At 39.3% G+C, this 18,822-nt stretch overlaps 1 protein-coding gene across 1 annotated transcript in view; it reads left to right on the top strand.

The window, feature by feature from the left end:
• The window catches only part of LOC128662974 (lateral signaling target protein 2 homolog), a 194,277-nt gene that overhangs the window by 112,965 nt on the left and 62,490 nt on the right, over window positions 1-18,822 (top strand). The window contains exons 9-10 of the mRNA XM_053717061.1: window positions 13,484-13,563; window positions 13,635-13,736. Coding sequence (XP_053573036.1) covers window positions 13,484-13,563; window positions 13,635-13,736 — 182 coding nt within the window. The remainder of the gene's footprint in view (window positions 1-13,483; window positions 13,564-13,634; window positions 13,737-18,822) is intronic.

Raw genomic sequence — 18,822 nt, 5'->3', positions numbered from 1 at the left:
TATTGCACAAATATCTTTAAATTGTCTTGAGTACTTGGTGGTAAATAGTACCATGTCCTTTGAAAAATCTTTATCTTTCCTATTGTGGATAACGTCTAGTTGTTTCTTGTGTTTTACACTGTCAAATTAATTTCTCAGGTCCCTATCAGTATACCCTCTTTGTTTTAATCTATTGGTGAGCTCCCTGGACTGAGTAAGGAAGTTGTCATCAGAATTATTGTTCCTTCTCATTCGGATGTATTGTGCCCTCGGTATAGAGCGGATGGGATGGGTGGCATGACTTGGCATGCAGGATGGTATTTCCTGCTGTGGGCTTGCGGTATGTCTCAGTTAATATAATCCCAATGTCTGCATTGCCTGTAAGAGTAAGATCTAGGAAGCAGACTGTGTGTTGTTGTATTTCCCCAGTGAACCGTAAATTGAGGTCATTGGTGTTTAAGTAATATAGAAAACTAGTCATGTCTTGTACAATAAATATAAGATCGTCAATGAATCTCAAAAATTTTATAATCTGATTAGCAAAAGGATTAAGTATAGTATATAGATATGTCCTCCAACCAGGCTACAAACAAATTTGCAAATGAGGGGGCAAATTTTGCTTCCATCGCCGTACCGCAAACTTGTAAGAAATATTAATTATTAAACATGAAAAAATTATGTTTGAGTAAAAATTCAACTATTTCACAAAAGAAAAGTTTGAACTCAACTGAGTATTGAGTTGCTGTGTCAAGAAAATAATTGAATAGCTTTTAACCCCAGTGCACGCAGAATGCTAGAGTAAAGAGCTGTAGCATCCACAACCATCCATCTATAGTTATCATATCATTTTGTGTTCTGTAAGCAATTTAAAAGGTGGGTGGAATTCCTTAAATAGCTGTTAGGATTTTTTACCAAGGGCTGTAACATCAAGTCGACCCATTCCGACAGTGGCTCAAACATAGAGCCAATGCCGAAAATAATGGGTATACCCGGAGGGGAAGTCAAATCTTTATGGGTTGTTGGTACATGATGGAATATAGGTACCATTGGAAATGCTGGAATCATGGACTTAACTTGATCCTCAGAGAAGATACCTAAAGCTGTGCCTTGATCAATGATAATTAGAAGTTTGGATTTAAATTTCTAGGAGGGGTTCCTATCTAATTTTCTATATGTGTTTTCGTCTGAAAGTTGACGATTGGCTTCTTTTATGTAGTATTCCTTATCAAGGACAACCATGTTGCCCCCTTTATCCGAGGCCCTAATGACAATTTTGTCATTAGACTGAAGCTTCTGTAAGGCCATTTTTTCTGCCTTAGTAAGATTAGAATTTTTATAATTCTGCCCCTTGACAGTGGTTTCCAGGTCCAACAATTCTTTGTGGACTCTCTTTTGATAAAGGTTAATGGACTGACCCCTAAAGTTGGTAAAGATGGTACCTCAGAATCACCGGGACCATATCTGTCCTCATAATACTTTAATTCATTTAATATGATAAAATTGCCAAATTTGAAGTCAGCGGAGTTCACATCCCTGTCATTGGTATGATCTACCACAGTGTTGCTACTAACATTTGTATGATGTACTACAGTATTTACATTAGCATAAACATACGGACTGTGTTGGTCCTCCTGTGATTTAAAGAATCTCTTTAAAGTCAGTTTTCTGACAAATTTATTAACGTCTATTGTTCTAAATGCTGAGGATGTATTGGTCGGAGGAAAGCCCAGTCCTTTACTCAAAAGAGACACTTCTTCTGTAAGCACCACGCTTGACAGATTTAAGACCGATAGTCCTTCATGTTGGATTTTTGTTTCCTTGAAGAGTTTCTTAGTTCTTCTGCCTGCTCTCCTGGTGTGACATTTAAAGGGATTAAAGGTTTTGCTTTATCTTTAGGGCGTACTACTGGAGCTTCCTCTTCATCTGTATCACTGTCACTCAGCACCTGTAATGACAAGAGGGGGCAGGAGGAAAGAGAAGTAGAAGGAGGAGAGAGAGATCTGGCTGAGGAGGGCATGGAGGCACCACTTCCATCAAACACATAGGAATCCTAGTCGGATGTGTCCGTAGAGGAAAAGGCCACCTTCCGCTTAGATTTATGCTTTAAGATAGGTTTTGGAGTGTTCGCCTTGGTATCTTCCTTAGACGTTTGTTGAGTCTTAATGCCCCCCTTATTATGAAAGGCCTTCCTTCTGGGTCTATTTTGAAATCGTGACCAATTATAGACTTTATTATTCATGTAGTCCTCCATATCTCTGTTAAACTTATTGCCCTTCCTCTGTGCCAATTTGTCATCTGTCCTTTGTATCTTGGATTTAAGGTTGCTTTTAAATTCCCCATATTTGGTATCAGATTTGAATGATTTTAAATCAGATTTGATGTTATTAATCTTATGTTTTAGCTTATCTCTTTTGCAGGTTTTGCTCTTTGTAACAATGTTTATTAGCATGAGTGAACAATCTGTTAAGGCTTCATTTCACTCTAGTTGCAAAGCAGGATCTTCCAAATCAAAGGAGAGGTAGTTTTTTATTCTTAACCCCCTTGGTAGCCTCTTTGCTCTGCTATAATGGTTAAATGAGACCACATCCCACATAAGTCTTAAGTCCGTTAATAACAGTCTTTCTAATTGAATAAACTGGCCCTTAAGATCACATGGACCACCACTTATATGTTCAGCAGTATTAAAGATTTTGTCAAAGTAACTTTGGCGAGGAGCTGGGACAAGAAAATTAGGAAAAAAGGGAATCTATAAATGATCCCATTTCCACTATTAGCGTTAGTGGAGAATACATTTTTTTTGAAGGGACAATTCAAAGGTGATAAAACGGATAACTATAGGATAATAGACTTAGTAGATAGGGGGAAATTATGGACTCAGGAAGAACTTCAGGCGAAGGGTTTCCTTGGGGTAATTGGTTTTCATACTCCCAGTTACATCATTATATATATATATATATATATATATATATATATATATATATATAATATAACAATTAAGGATATATAGACCATTAACAAAATTTGAGAATTTATGTAATTCCGAAGTGAATATAAAACATACCCTTTCTAAATCATATGGGTTATTACAGAATAATGGAGAGGCTCTCCCTATTTATACTAAGAATTGGCAAACTGAATTAGAACAAGACATAGAACCAAAAGTTTGGTTAAATATATTTCAACGTACAGCAAAATCTTCCATCTTAGCAAGAATGAACAAAATTTAAAGATCCTAACAAGGTGGTATCTTACTCGCACCAGAATAAAGAAAATGTACTCACATACTCAGGATAGGTGTTGGAGAAGGTTCTTATCCCACATTATGTGGTTTTGCCCACAAATAAAGATTTTCTGGGCTCAAATTTTGCAGGTTATAGATACAAGAGCATATCAACATAAATTGAATAATTTCCTTACGACCATATTAAACAATCTAGATTTTAAATGAGAAAAACCTAGATTATATTTATATCAAATTATGCTTAATAGCGCAAAGAATCTTATATTGACAAAATGAAAGACCCCGATAGTTCCCACAAAAGAGGAATGGATCAAAAAGGTGAACAATAGGGGGAACTTCCGGGCGGCGGCCATGATAGGTTGTGTTGTTGTGAGCTGCTCCAGTATTCACCTAATATCTACAAATTATCTCTGGAACCAGCAGCCATCTAGGCTCTAATCAGCAGATATTTGATTAAGGATAAAAACAGCACCTGAACGATGTTCTTTTATTAGGGTTTGCTGCCTGCTTCAACAATCCGGAGCTAACACTGAGGTTAAGGCCTCATTCTAAATCCCCCCAGTGGTATACACTTGGGATACTGCTGCTACATAGGGCCTGAGTCCTCTACAATCACCTAAGATTCTACACACTGCTGAATTCTTCTCAATAGTCACAGCCAGCATGGAGGCACAGTTTCTTAGAGAACTAGAGAATCTCCTACACTATCACCTCACTCAAATTGATGATCATCTAAGTGGATCTATGTACGAGGTCTCTCACAAAGCCTCACACGCCATGTCTGATCTGGCGGTACACGCAAGCGATCTCGAAGTGAAGCCATCTGATTTACCCTCAAATCTCTTACCACAGAGGACCCCTCCGAAAAAGGATTACCCAGTTTCGGATCCAATCGCTGCAAGTGAGACGGAGGCAATACTCTCCCGCAACGCATCCGCAACTAGTCCCAGCATACTAAGCCGTGAAAGTGAGGATCCACCCAATGACCCAACACCTACTATAAGGGACAAACCCGGAGTCGCTTACACTCGACGGGTCTTCACCTACTCCCCGGGCCCAGAAATAGTGACGCTCCAGTCTGAAGTAAATGCTTGGGGGAATTATGCCAGCCCTCCACTAGCTTTTACGGATGCTGCTACATCTACAGCTCCTTACCTATACACCCTGGAAAAGGGCTCCATCTGCGACGCTCCTGAGTATCTGGGGGCAGCAACCAGCTTCCCGTTAGGCCATACAACCGGACTGGCGATCACAGCATTCTTCGGGGAATGCTACATTACTCCCCAGCCCTGTGGTGGACTAACTGCAAAAAGCTTGCACACTACAAAGATACAGGACTTAAGATCTCACAAAACGGGAATAGGTTAGACGCACCATCTCCCATTATGGCATACCTGATCGGTAGCAACATGATGCCCACTGTATTACCCACAAAGTTTACTTATCACAAAAAGTATATATAGGTAATCGGATATTCTGCTTTGTATAATAACAATCTTACACTCAGCTCTATGCGAATTGCTACGATTCTGTTGTCCCTATCCTGCTTTGTCTCCTATAGCCTCCAGGTTTGATATATTTTTTTGCTGAGAATAGCATTATATGATTTTTAGTTATACATACATCTTTGTGAAGCTTTCTATAACTGTTGTGTAAGCTGGCTACTATGTTCTGATGGTCTGTTTTCATATTATCCTGTGCTGCACTGTTGCCTATTTTTACATAGTCCAGATCTACTATATATATGTTCTTGTTGAGGATCCAAGAGTGACCCTATAGACTTAATATTCACTTTTATTTTTATTTTGCTAACCTACTGGTTGGATTGTATAGTTTATTACATATCACAAAATATAACGAGTTTCACCATTTGGGACCCAAAAGCGGTCTCATATTATTCTTTGACGCCTTCTATAACTTTGTAATTTTTTAAGTGTTATGGGGTCCAAAAGTGGCCCCGTTTATCATTTAGAAGGCATACAGTTTGAAAGGCGAGAGTTATGTCCACCAATAATTCTGTAAAGTGCCATATAGACATGATATGATTATTTTGTTTTGTTACTATTGATTACATATTTGGATAAAAATGAGATTACAGCTAAAAAATGAGGTATCACTGTTATAATTTTATTTACGTGTTAAACCACTAATTTATGTATTGGCGATGATACTCACAAGGTTATTTTCTTTTATTGGTGAACTGTTATGTCATACTGTAACCTGTCTTTAGAGAATATGTGAAATTGAAATTGCATTTTCTACCTATATTGTATGTTTTAACTACCTCAATAAAAATATTTTAAAAAAATAAATAAAAAAAAAGGTGAACGATAACTTGCTTAATGAAGAGTATTACTATATGAAAAACAATAGGTATGAAATTCCCCTGGAAGCAAAGGGTATATGGGAAAATATATTAAGGGATCTCCCAACTCCCTCAGAGCATATTGAATAAGGATAAAGCTATGAAGTAGGATTTTAAATATTCTTAAGAAGATTAAGATAGGGGGGAAAGATGGATCTGGTCCCCCTTAGGGATATTATAGACCACAGAAGATTAAAGGGACACTGTACTCAACATTTTTCTTTCATGATTCAGATTGAGCATGACATTTTAAGCAACTTTCTAATTTACTCCTATTATCAAATTTTCTTCATTCTCTTGGTATCTTTATTTGAAATGCAAAAATGTAAGTTTACATGCCGGACCATTTTTGGTGAACAACCTGGGTTGTCCTTGCTGATTGGTGGATACATTCATCCACCAATAAAAAAGTGCTGTCCAGAGTACTGAAACCAAAAAAAAGCTTAGATGCCTTCTTTTTCAAATAATGATAGCAAGAGAACGAAGAAAAAATGATAATAGGAGTAAATTAGAAAGTGCTTAAAATTGCATGCTCTTTCTGAATTACAAAAGAAAAAAATTGGGTTCAGTGTCCCTTTAAAGGGACAGTCAACACCAGCATTTTTGTTCTTTTAAAAGATAGATAATCCCTTTATTACACATTCCCCAGTTTTGCACAACCAACTCTGTTATATTAATATACTTTTTACCTCTGTGATTAACTTGTATCTAAGCATCTTTTGACAGCCCCCTGATCACATAACATTTTCTTTATTATCTATTGACTTTTATTTTAGCCAATTAGGGCAGTGTCTGCCACAATCCACAGGCATGATCACAATGTTATCTATATGGTTTACATGAACTAGCTCTCCCCTGTTGTGAAAAGCAAATAAAAAAGCATGTGACAAGAGGCGGCCTTCAAGGGATTAGAAATTATTATATAAACCTTCCTAGGTTTAGCTTTCAACTTAGAATACCAAGAGAACAAAGCAAAATTGGTGATAAAAGTAAATTGGAAAGTTGTTTAAAATGACATGCCCTATTTGAAACATGAAAGTTTTTTTTGGACTTGACTGTCCCTTTAAGTAATAGATTCTTATATTGTTAGTATTGTTTGTGAGTGTTCGTCTTATTTTGTGTATGTAATTTTGTACGGATAAAATAAAAAAATAAAAAAGTAACTTTGGTGATGTTGCAAATTAAAGAAAGATTTGTGTGAACTTGAACCCTCATTCTCCATAATTGTGCTTAAAAAAGTATATGCTAAAATCAATTGGACTGCAATAACCTTGTACCTTTTTAATACCTGCAGAACCCCTTTTATATTTTTTCACACCACTCAATCCCTTGTGAGAATTCTCATTGATAAGTCTAACTAGTTATGGCCATGTTTGTTTGTGCTAACATATATGGTTTGACAATGATTTAGATGTTTAAGACGTGTTTCTGTACAATGCAAATGCCAGCAGTGTCCTTAATCAAATAACAGCTGATCTCCACTGTTGTGCGTAGTAGCAAGTAAAAACAGGCTAAGAGCTCACTTGTTTAAATTCACTGTTTTAAACCCAATTGGCATTAAAGGGACAGTCAACACCAGCATTTTTGTTGTTTAAAAAGAAAGATAATCCCTTTATTACCCATTCCCCAGTTTTGCATAACCAACACAGTTATAATAATACACGTTTTACCTCTGTAATTATCTTGTATCTAAGCTTATGCTGACTGCCCCCTTATTTCAGTTCTTTTGACAGACATGCGGTTTAGCCAATCAGTGCTCAGTCCTAGGTCACTTTACGTGCATAAGCCTGTAAGTAGATTGCTCCTTAAACATCACCACGAAAACAAACTGCTCCTAAGTCCTGCACAGGCTGTAGACGCCACCGGAAATGCTGGGGAGAAGTGGGGGTGTGAAGCCCAGGGGGGGTGCAGGCTGTAATTGTGGCCGGTTCCGCCACAAAAAAAGAAAATTGAAAAAGAGAAAGACGGCTGAAAACTGAAGGAGTATTGAAGTTAAAAAACAACTTTTAATGAAAAACTCATAAAAGCATGGTACAGAAAGGCAGCAGAAATGAACATCCTTACATGTTTCGTGCCTGCACTTGGCACTTAATCATAGGAATAACGTTTATGTTGCACGCTTTTCCTTTAGCAGGGATGGTCCTGCATTGCGCACCGTGTGACTGTGAGTGGTCACGGTTTCCATTTCCTATTCCTGACCGATTGACTACGGAGGGGAGCGAGTTTCTCTATACTGTCTGGGTTATAGGAGATGGTGAGTGCCCCAGCCATTGGGGTTATAGGTGCCGGTTGTTTTTTTCTTGATTTATATAAGTACCTAGTTATGGAGGATTCTGAATTTTTAGAGGATGGTCCTTTATATCTGAATTCGATACCTGTGTATATTGTGAGGAGGCCGGGTAATCCAGCCCTCTCAATTATGTTCCATATGCCACAACAGGGTGTTTTCATCAACCAATGTTGAGATGTTAACCACTGAGCCTTCCGCCTCTGAGGACTCTTCGTCCCGTGAGGTGTCCCCCCTTCAGTCATTTGATCCTACACGCGCAGCTTCCCCATGCCCCACTAATCCTCCACCTGGAGGGGGCCCTTTTTCTACCTGACGTTACTGCGCAGTTCCGTATGGTGATGTCTGCGGCCTTAGCCATTTTGCCTCGTACGGCTACGCGCAAACGAAGGGTTAACCCATGCACTCCTGCCCAGGGGGCATCATGTAAATTGTCAGTTGTATCCGATCAGTCATCTGAGGATGCGGTCGTCTCTGAGGCTTCAGAGCATGGACCTGCTGGGTCGGAGCCTGCTGCTTCAATTCCTCTGGAAGAGGATGATTTAGCCTTTAGATTTTAGGTAGCACGTTTGCGCTTCCTTCTAAGAGAGGTGTTGTCGATATTAGTGATGCCTAGTACTGACGTGCCAGTCGAATCTCAGAGCCCTAAATCAGAGGGCGAATGGGATTAAGGGGAGTGGGGAAGGATGGGAATCCTATTCCTCTTCCTATATTTGCTTTTTAAGATCCCAGTTCCGGGCTCTATGGGGAGTTGTTACCCATCCCTACTTGGCTATCACCTTTATGTGCTCTTGCCTATTGTTTTTACTATTCAGTTTAAGAATAGCTGATTCTTAGAGCTCTTGGTTATAGGAGGAAACTTGTTTTATGAAGATGTTTCTTCCTGAGGGATATCTTATGTACTGACTACCTTGTTTGTCGCAGTTTTTCTGGAGACTTGCTATTGCAGGTCTCTGTATAGCTTCGAGGGGATGGTTACCTCGATATTCGCTTGAAAGAATTAGGCCCTGGAGCTTATAATTCTTTTATCTGGGATTTTCAGATCTTTTGCTACAAAGCTAGGGCGTTGTATCATTCTGTCATATATGACTTCTGAATCTAAAATTTTTCCTTCTGTTTGAGAGAGAGATTTAACCTGGTTACGCTATTCCACGTTTTTTTCTGTTTGTTGAGAAAGCAAATCAGAGAGACAAGTTTCTTTCTATTAGTCCTTTAGTTCAGTTAATGCCCAGCATCCGGGACCTCCGCTAAGAGGAGCAATCCAAGGTTTTTTTTGGAAGCTTTTACTCTCCGGATGAAGTCCAAGCAGAGCAGAGGCTCGCCGAGACTAGATTGGCAAGTGGGGCCAGTTCCAGGTCCTATATTGGATCGTGTTGGGGACGGTCTATCTCTCTTTTAGTCAGTTCAGGGACGTACAGGATACATGGGTCTTTGAGGTCATACCTAGGTTTAAGCCTCCGCCTCCCAGGGCATTTTCCTTCTCTTGATCCTGTTTTCAGACAGAGAGAGGGATGCCTTCCCTCGGGTTTTGTTCTCTTTGAGTCATTATCCCGGTGTCTATCACGGAGTGAGGTTTGGGATATCTGTCAGTCCATTCTTTTTATGGTCCCATACAGTCAGCGGTGCCTTATCTAGACGACATCTTGGTTCAGGCGTCATCCTTTCATCTAGCAAAATCTTATACAGAGATGTTGTCTTTTCTATGTTCCCATGGGTGGAAAGTGAATCTGGAAAAGAGTTCTCTAGTTCCAGCCACTAGAGTGTTTCCATAGATTCCCTGTCCATAAAGATTTATCTGATGGACGTTGGAAAATCCAAACTTCTTGCTTCTTGTCTTTCTTTCCAGTCTGCTATTCGTCCATCAGTGGCTCAATGCATGGAGGTGATTGGTCTGATGGTTGCTTCCATGGACATCATTCCTTTTTGCTCGGTTCCATCCGCGACCTCTGCAACTTTGCATGCTCAGTCAATGGAACGGAGACCATTCAGATTTATCGCAGAGGATACATCTGGATCCCTTAACATGAGACTCTCTTTCGTGGGGAATACACAGGAACATCTGTCTCGGGGCACTTGCTTCCTGAGACCTTCCTGGGTGATTGTGACTATGGACGCCAGCCTGTTAGGCTGGGAAGCAGTTTGGGGCTCTCTAAAAGCTCAGGGCCTGTGAACTCGGGAGGATTCATCTCTTTCCATAAACATTTTGGAGTTGAGAACGATCTTCAATGCCTTGACAGCTTGGCCTTAATTGTCTTTAGTCCGGTTTATCAGATTCCAGTCGGACATCACCACCTCAGTGGCTTACATCAACCACCAGGGAGGAACTCTGAGTTCCTTAGCCATGAAGGAGGTAACTCGCATTCTGCAGTGGGCGAAAGCTCACAACTGTCTTCTGTATGCCATCCACATTCCAGGAGTGGACTAAATGAACCCACCAATCAGCAAGCGCTATCCAGGTGCAGAACCGGCTCCTAAGCTTACATTCAAATAAATATACCAAGAGAACTAAGAAAAATGTATAATAGGAGTAAATTAAGAAAGCTGCTCAAAATTGCATGCTCTGTCTGAATCATGACAGTTTAATTTTGACTAGACTTTTCCTTTAATACTTTTTAGGTTGTTTGGGGGATTATTGCCACACTGACACTAGGCAAATTGGTCAGCAAGAGGAGCTGCGCCTCATCAAATATAGGGATTACTTTAACTCTTAGCTTGTGTGTACATAGGATAAGATATGAAACGACCACTGAAGAAAAACAAATTTGAACTCATCTGAAAAGTTGTCCTGTTTTTTCAGTTTGAAAATCTGGTTACCCTGTATAGAGCATACGATTGTGTTTGGCTTTTGAGTGACAACAAATATGCATTGTGAATTAAATATGTAGTGGAGAATACAATTTAAGTATCAACATAGTTTGTCTGTTGTATTTTATGTTTAAATAATTTTTATTTTTGAAAAATAAAATACAATCACATGACATTCAAATAAACAGGTGTGCTCTCCTCTGAGCCCAAGTATAGTAGAAATTAGTAGTAGTCCATTTTTCTGAATAAAAACATTTACTGATTATAGTTCCTGGACCATATCTTAACTGTAGTATCATAGTCTTCATCAATAAGTAACTGCCTGGAGAATATCGTTATTTCTATTGTTTTGTTTCCATAAAATATTACATAGATATATGGTAATAAAGCTCTTGGACTGAAGATGGTCCTATATATTTAGAGGTGTTTCAAATCAGAGAGTACACCATTAGAAGACAACAGGGTTAAATAACTTGGGGTTTAAAAAGGTAACATGTGTAAGGGGGGGAAGGAATGTGACGACACAGCCTTTCTCATATTATGTTGTATATACACCTATATGTTTAAAATGCTTGTAGCTGAATGACCACGTAATGTCTTGTCTTTCTACTGTCCTATGGGGCTAGGGATCCTCTGCTTATCCAGTAGTACCACACTGCTTGAGTCTTTTTTCTGTTGTCAAGAGTCTGTGACGCTATCTCGTACATGGTATATGTGTGATGGATTTTGTTAAGTATCTCTGTCCAGGTCGGGGTCCCAGTTTTCCAGTATCTGGCTATACATATCCTTGTGACCGTGCACAAGATCTTAATAAATGTATTTATATGTTTATTATATTTACTAAGATGTTCATGTAGCAGAGCTTGGTGTATTGTAAGGTTGATATTTTCATCTAGTGTCTGGCTGAGCAAGGTAGATAATTGTTTCCATATTCCCGATATCTCTCTGCAATCCCACCACATGTGTCTATAAGTCCCGGTTTCTCCACAGCCCCGATAGCATAGCTTACTACCTTGTGGGTGCATGTGGGCTGTTCTCATGGGGGTTAAGTACCATCGGTGGATGGTTTTGATAATGTTTTCTTTGAGATCTACACTAATTAGTCCCTTCCCAGCATTTTGGAATAAAAGCTCCCATTCTTTTGTATTCTTACTAATAAGTAATTCTCGTTCCCAGGCTAGCATAGTTGAGGTTTTAGATGAATTTTGGGTGTTTTGCATGTTTATATATTGTAGAGATATAGTATGTTTGTCTCGGCCTTCTATTTTACAGAATGTCTCCAACAGTGTGGCAGTGTCATTTCTTGGGTGTTTTAGGTATGTTTATATAGCTGAGGATATCTGGAGGTATATATACCAGTGTAATTTCAGTGGGCCTAGTTTTGTCTGCAGCTGGACAAATGTGAGTATATTTCTTCCTGCTAAGTAGTCTGCTACTCTGTACAAGCCCTTGTTTTCCCATTTTTTGAGTTGAGTCGAGATTTCGTTTGGCACTATGTATCTGATCGGTATAGCTAGGGAGTGTTTTTGTATTAATTTATATTTTGTTTTTGCTGTCTTCCAGGACGCTACTGTGAGACTTGCAGTGTAGGGTTTGGGTTTCTCTCTATCTCCTTGTGATCTTTCGGCGTCCCAAATGATTGAGTCTATCTCCTCCCCACCACCTATTTTTGCCTCTAGGGTAGGCGACATAGCTTCTCTTGATCTTTTAAGGAGTAGAGTATCCTGTGCTAACCTGGCTGAATTATAGTAGTCTATTAGATTTGGTACCCCTATTCCCCCCAGTGACCCATGTCTGGTTAGAATTTACTTTGCTATCCTATTTGTTTTATCACCTCTGATAAATATCAATATTTCTTTTTGCATTTTATCTGAGTCTGGTTTTATTATTTTGATAGGAAGAGTTCTAAACAAGTATAGAATCCGTGGCATAGCATTCATCTTCACCCTGTTGTATTTTAAAGGGTTATGAAACCTAAATTATTTCTTTCATGTTTGCATGTGATTTTTAAACTTTCTAATTTACTTATATTATCTATTAGTTCTCTTGGGATCTATTTTTTTTTTTAAAGCATGGACATATGATTAGGAGCCGGCCCATTTCTGGAGCACTTTATGGCAGCAGTTTTGCAAGAATGTTATCCATTTGCAAGAGCACTAGATGGCAGCGCTATTTCCTGACAAGTATTGCTCCAGATAACTACCTAGGTCTCTCTTCAACACAGAATATCATGGGAACAAAGCCAATTTGATAATAGAAAACTGTAAAAAAAAAAAAAAAAAAAAAAAGAGTTGTTTTTAAATGTGTATGCTCTGTCTGAATCACAAAGGAAAAGTTTTGGGTTTCATATCCCTTTTAAGTTCTTTAGCCATTAAAACACATACTCTAGTATAATAATAATATTTTAAAGAACAGATATCCACATGCACTGAGATCAGAACATGACATAATAAATGAACAAATGAATACTGACATTCTCTATGCTGCTGTAGTCAAAAAATGCAATTCATATGTGTTTAGCTTCTACACAGTTACCACTTTTAAAAAAAGTTTTGCCGCAAGACTAAGCAACAACTAGATCATGTGTGAGGCAACTGAAAACCAAAATCTAATTTCAATAAATCAACATTTATCTGCAAGTTTTCAAATTTGCTTTTGATTTGAGCCATAATCTTAAACTTTTTTTTTTATCTTATCTTGTCCTATCTCAGGGTTGTCCATTGGCCATTTGTATTGTGATCTCTTCATCTTGCTGTAATTGTAGAAGTACACGCTTTATAGGGACTAATGTGTGTTATTATTTTAGGAAAGTGAACTTCAGGGATGTGAGAGCTCGTTACCAAAGTGACAGCGACATGCTGCACCGCTTATTTGTGTGTATTGCAGGTAAGCCTTCCGCCTTTCAAAATATCTGTTTGTTTTTTCTTTGGCCTTGTCTGACACACTGTGTTTTTCAGGTGTTGCTGACCAGTTACAAACTAACTTTGCAAGTGACCTACGTATTATTTTGAAGACTGTGTTTGAAGTTGTGAGCTCTACACCACAGGAAGAGAAACAGAGTAAGTTTTTGTTTGTCCTGTGTAGAATGCTGCAGTGATTGCATGACAACAAGTACTAGGCATGTGCATTCGGCAGTTTCATTTTATTGCTGACTGTAGAAGAAGGTGGCCGCTCACTGCATTTGACTCTTTTCAGAGCTGGATTTCTTATTGTGAAAGTGCAACACACTAACATCTCTGCAAATCTAGAATGAAACTGACGAATGCACGTCTAACCAGTCTCTGGAAATAAAATCAGATACAGCAGAACTGATGACATCACGATCTGGGCTGCATCTATGCACTCTGCTGAATAGCAATGACAGTCTGTTGAATCCAATTAGTGAGTCTTTTGTAACTAGTGAAGCCTTTAATGCAGCCCAGACCGCAATGTATTCAGTGGGCGGAGCTTGGCAGCCATTTCAAAGTGGCCAGAAACAATAACCATTTTAAAATAACTTTTTTTTTACTATTCCTGCTGCATGATAGTGAAAGGGATGCAGGAGGCTATTTGCAGCTTTATCTAAGGTAAGACTTTAAGATGACTAAGGTGTAGACTGTCCCTTTAAACAAGTGTTAAAGTAATATTACTGTTTGCTGATTCATGTACTCTTATCCTTTTTTTTAAACCACTGTTTATGGATGTGCAGCAGGAATAGATTGTTTTATAGACAATTGGATTTGAACAACTGATTATTTATTCCATTAATGTTAAGAATATTAATCCTTGTTCTTTTAGAAAGAATGTAATATCTTGTTGTATCTGTTTTAGTTGAGTAATATAAAGTAAGTACTTTGAATAAAAAACAAATTGTATCATATTACATTACCCTTTAGTACAAAGAGTGAATAAGATATTTCAATTAGCACAAGCTTGTTTAAAGGGATATAAAAATGCAGAAAGACAATGCTCCTATATGTATCATTGCTTGCTTATAACTATATGTTTAACCTCTGTAAAGTAAGTTCTAGACCCCAATGCACTACCGGGAGCTAGCTGGGCACATTTGGTGAGCCAATAACAAAAGGCAGATGTGTGTAGCTACCAATCGGCAGATAGCTCTCAGTAGTTCATTGATGCTCGTGAGCCTACCTAGGAATTCCTTTCAACAAAGGATACCAAGAGAACAAAGCAAACGAGATAAAGAAGTAAATTGGAAAGTTGAAAATATGTACGTTTAGCTTTCAACAAAGGATACCAAGAGAAAAAAAAGGAAATTTGATAACAAAAGTGATTTCTCCAACATTGGTGTGTCCGGTCCACGGCGTCATCCTTACTTGTGGGATATTCTCTTCGCCCACAGGAAATGGCAAAGAGTCCCAGCAAAGCTGGTCACATGATCCCTCCTAGGCTCCGCCCACCCCAGTCATTCTCTTTGCCGTTGCACAGGCAACATCTCCACGGAGATGGTTAAGAGTTTTTTGTAGTTTTATTCTTCTATCAAGTGTTTGTTATTTTAAAATAGTGCTGGTATGTACTATTTACTCTGAAACAGAAAAGGATGAAGATTTCTGTTTGTAAGAGGAAGATGATTTTTAGCAGACAGTAACTAAAATCGATTGCTGTTTCCACACAGGACTGTTGAGATGAAGTAACTTCAGTTGGGGGAAACAGTTAGCAGACTTTTCTGCTTAAGGTATGACTAGCCATATTTCTAACAAGACCATGTAATGCTGGAAGGCTGTCATTTCCCCTCATGGGGACCGGTAAGCCATTTTCTTAGTTAAACATAAAAGAATAAAGGGCTTCAAAAAGGGCTTAAAAACTGGTAGACATTTTTCTGGGCTAAAACAATTGCTTTACTAGGCATATTATGCAGATTCTAACTAATTATTGGTATTATAATCTTGGGGAACGTTTAGAAAAACGGCAGGCACTGTGTTGGACACCTTTTTCAGATGGGGGCCTTTCTAGTTATAGACAGAGCCTCATTCTGGGACTGTATAGGGGTTAAATGTAAAAACGGCTCCGGTTCCGTTAATTTAAGGGTTAAAGCTTTGAAATTTGGTGTGCAATACTTTTAATGCTTTAAGACACTGTGGTGAAATTTTGGTGAATTTTGAACAATTCCTTCATACTTTTTCACATATTCAGTAATAAAGTGTTTTCAGTTTGAAATTTAAAGTGACAGTAACGGTTTTATTTTAAAACGTTTTTTTGTGCTTTGTTGACAAGTTTAAGCCTGTTTAACATGTCTGTACCATCAGATAAGCTATGTTCTATATGTATGAAAGCCAATGTGTCTCCCCATTTAAATTTATGTGATAATTGTTCCATAGTGTCCAAACAAAGTAAGGACAGTAATGCAACAGATAATGATATTGCCCAAGATGATTCCTCAAATGAGGGGAGTAAACATGATACTACATCATCCCCTACTGTGTCTACACCAGTTATGCCCACACAGGAGGCCCCTAGTACATCTAGTGCGCCAATACTTATTACCATGCAACAATTAACGGCTGTAATGGATAACTCCATAGCAAATCTTTTATCCAAGATGCCTACTTATCAGAGAAAGCGCGATTGCTCTGTTTTAAACACTGAAGAGCAAGAGGACGCTGATGATAACTGTTCTGACATACCCTCACACCAATCTCAAGGGGCCATGAGGGAGGTTTTGTCTGATGGAGAAATTTCAGATTCAGGAAAAATTTCTCATCAAGCTGAACCTGATGTTGTGACATTTAACCTTAAATTAGAACATCTCCGCGCACTGCTTAAAGAGGTGTTATCTACTCTGGATGATTGTGACAATTTGGTCATTCCAGAGAAATTATGTAAGATGGACAAGTTCCTAGAGGTTCCGGTGCCCCCCGACGCTTTTCCTATACCCAAGCGGGTGGCGGACATAGTAAATAAAGAGTGGGAAAGGCCCGGCATACCTTTTGTTCCCCCCCCTATATTTAAGAAATTATTTCCTATAGTCGACCCCAGAAAGGACTTATGGCAGACAGTCCCCAAGGTCGAGGGGGCGGTTTCTACTCTAAACAAACGCACTACTATTCCTATCGAAGATAGTTGTGCTTTCAAAGATCCTATGGATAAGAAATTAGAGGGTTTGCTTAAAAAGATTTTTGTACAGCAAGGTTACCTTCTACAACCAATTTCATGCATTGTTCCTGTCACTACGGCAGCATGTTTCTGGTTCGAGGAACTAGAAAAATCGCTCAGTAAAGAATCTTCGTATGAGGAGGTTATGGACAGAGTTCAAGCACTTAAATTGGCTAACTCTTTTGTTTTAGATGCCGCTTTGCAATTAGCTAGATTAGCGGCGAAAAATTCAGGGTTTGCTGTCGTGGCGCGCAGAGTGCTTTGGCTAAAGTCTTGGTCAGCGGATGTGTCTTCCAAGACAAAATTGCTTAACATTCCTTTCAAAGGTAAAACATTATTTGGACCTGATTTGAAAGAGATTATTTCAGACATCACTGGGGGAAAGGGCCACGCCCTCCCACAGGATAGGTCTTTTAAGGCTAATAATAAGCCTAATTTTCGTCCCTTTCGCAGAAACGGACCAGTCTCTAATTCTGTATCCTCTAAGCAAGAGGGTAATACTTCACAACCCAAACCAGCCTGGAAACCAATTCAAGGCTGGAACAAGGGTAAGCAGGCCAAGAAGCCTACCACTGCTGCCAAAACAGCATAAAGGGATAGCCCCCGATCCGGGACCGGATCTAGTGGGGGGCAGACTTTCTCTCTTTGCTCAGGCTTGGGCAAGAGATGTTCAGGATCCTTGGGCGCTAGAAATAGTTTCTCAAGGTTATCTCCTGGAATTCAAGGAACTACCCCCAAGGGGAAGGTTCCACAGGTCTCAATTATCTTCAAACCAAATAAAGAGACAGGCATTCTTACATTGTGTAGAAGACCTGTTAAAGATGGGAGTGATACATCCAGTTCCAATAAGAGAACAAGGAATGGGATTTTATTCCAATCTGTTCATAGTTCCCAAAAAAGAGGGAACATTCAGACCAATTTTGGATCTAAAGATCCTAAACAAATTTCTCAGGGTACCATCGTTCAAAATGGAAACTATTCGAACGATCCTACCTACTATCCAGGAAAATCAATTTATGACTACCGTGGATTTAAAGGATGCGTACCTACATATTCCTATCCACAAGGAACATCATCAGTTCCTAAGGTTCGCTTTTCTGGACAAGCATTACCAGTTTATGGCACTTCCATTTGGATTAGCCACTGCTCCAAGGATTTTCACAAAGGTACTAGGGTCCCTTCTAGCGGTTCTAAGACCAAGGGGCATTGCAGTAGTACCTTACTTGGACGACATCCTGATTCAAGCGTCGTCCCTGTCAAAAGCAAAGGCTCATACGGACATCGTCCTAGCCTTTCTCAGATCTCACGGATGGAAGGTGAATAAAGAAAAAAGTTCTCTGTCCCCGTCAACAAGAGTTCCCTTCTTGGGAACAATAATAGATTCCTTAGAAATGAGGATTTTTCTGACAGAGGTCAGAAAATCAAAACTTCTAAGCTCTTGTCAAGTACTTCATTCTGTTCCTCGTCCTTCCATAGCGCAGTGCATGGAAGTAATAGGATTGATGGTTGCAACAATGGACATAGTTCCTTTTGCACGAATTCATCTAAGACCATTACAACTGTGCATGCTCAGACAGTGGAATGGGGATTATATAGACTTGTCTCCGACGATTCAAGTAGATCAAAAGACCAGAGATTCACTCCGTTGGTGGCTGACCCTGGACAATCTGTCACAGGGAATGAGCTTCCGCAGACCAAAGTGGGTCATTGTCACGACCGACGCCAGCCTAGTGGGCTGGGGCGCGGTCTGAGAATCCCTGAAAGCTCAGGGTCTATGGTCTCGGGAAGAGTCTCTTCTCCCGATAAACATTCTGGAACTGAGAGCGATATTCAATGCTCTCAGAGCTTGGCCTCAACTAGCAAAGGCCAAATTCATAAGGTTTCAGTCAGACAACATGACGACCGTTGCATATATCAAACATCAGGGGGGAACAAGGAGTTCCCTGGCGATGAAAGAAGTGACCAAGATAATTCAATGGGCGGAGGATCACTCCTGCCACTTGTCTGCGATCCACATCCCAGGAGTGGAAAATTGGGAAGCGGATTTTCTGA

This window comes from Bombina bombina, chromosome 6 (assembly GCF_027579735.1).
Source record: "Bombina bombina isolate aBomBom1 chromosome 6, aBomBom1.pri, whole genome shotgun sequence".
Lineage (NCBI taxonomy): Eukaryota > Metazoa > Chordata > Amphibia > Anura > Bombinatoridae > Bombina > Bombina bombina.
Note: the sequence above shows the minus strand (reverse complement) of the source record. Positions and strands in the feature narration are given on the sequence as shown.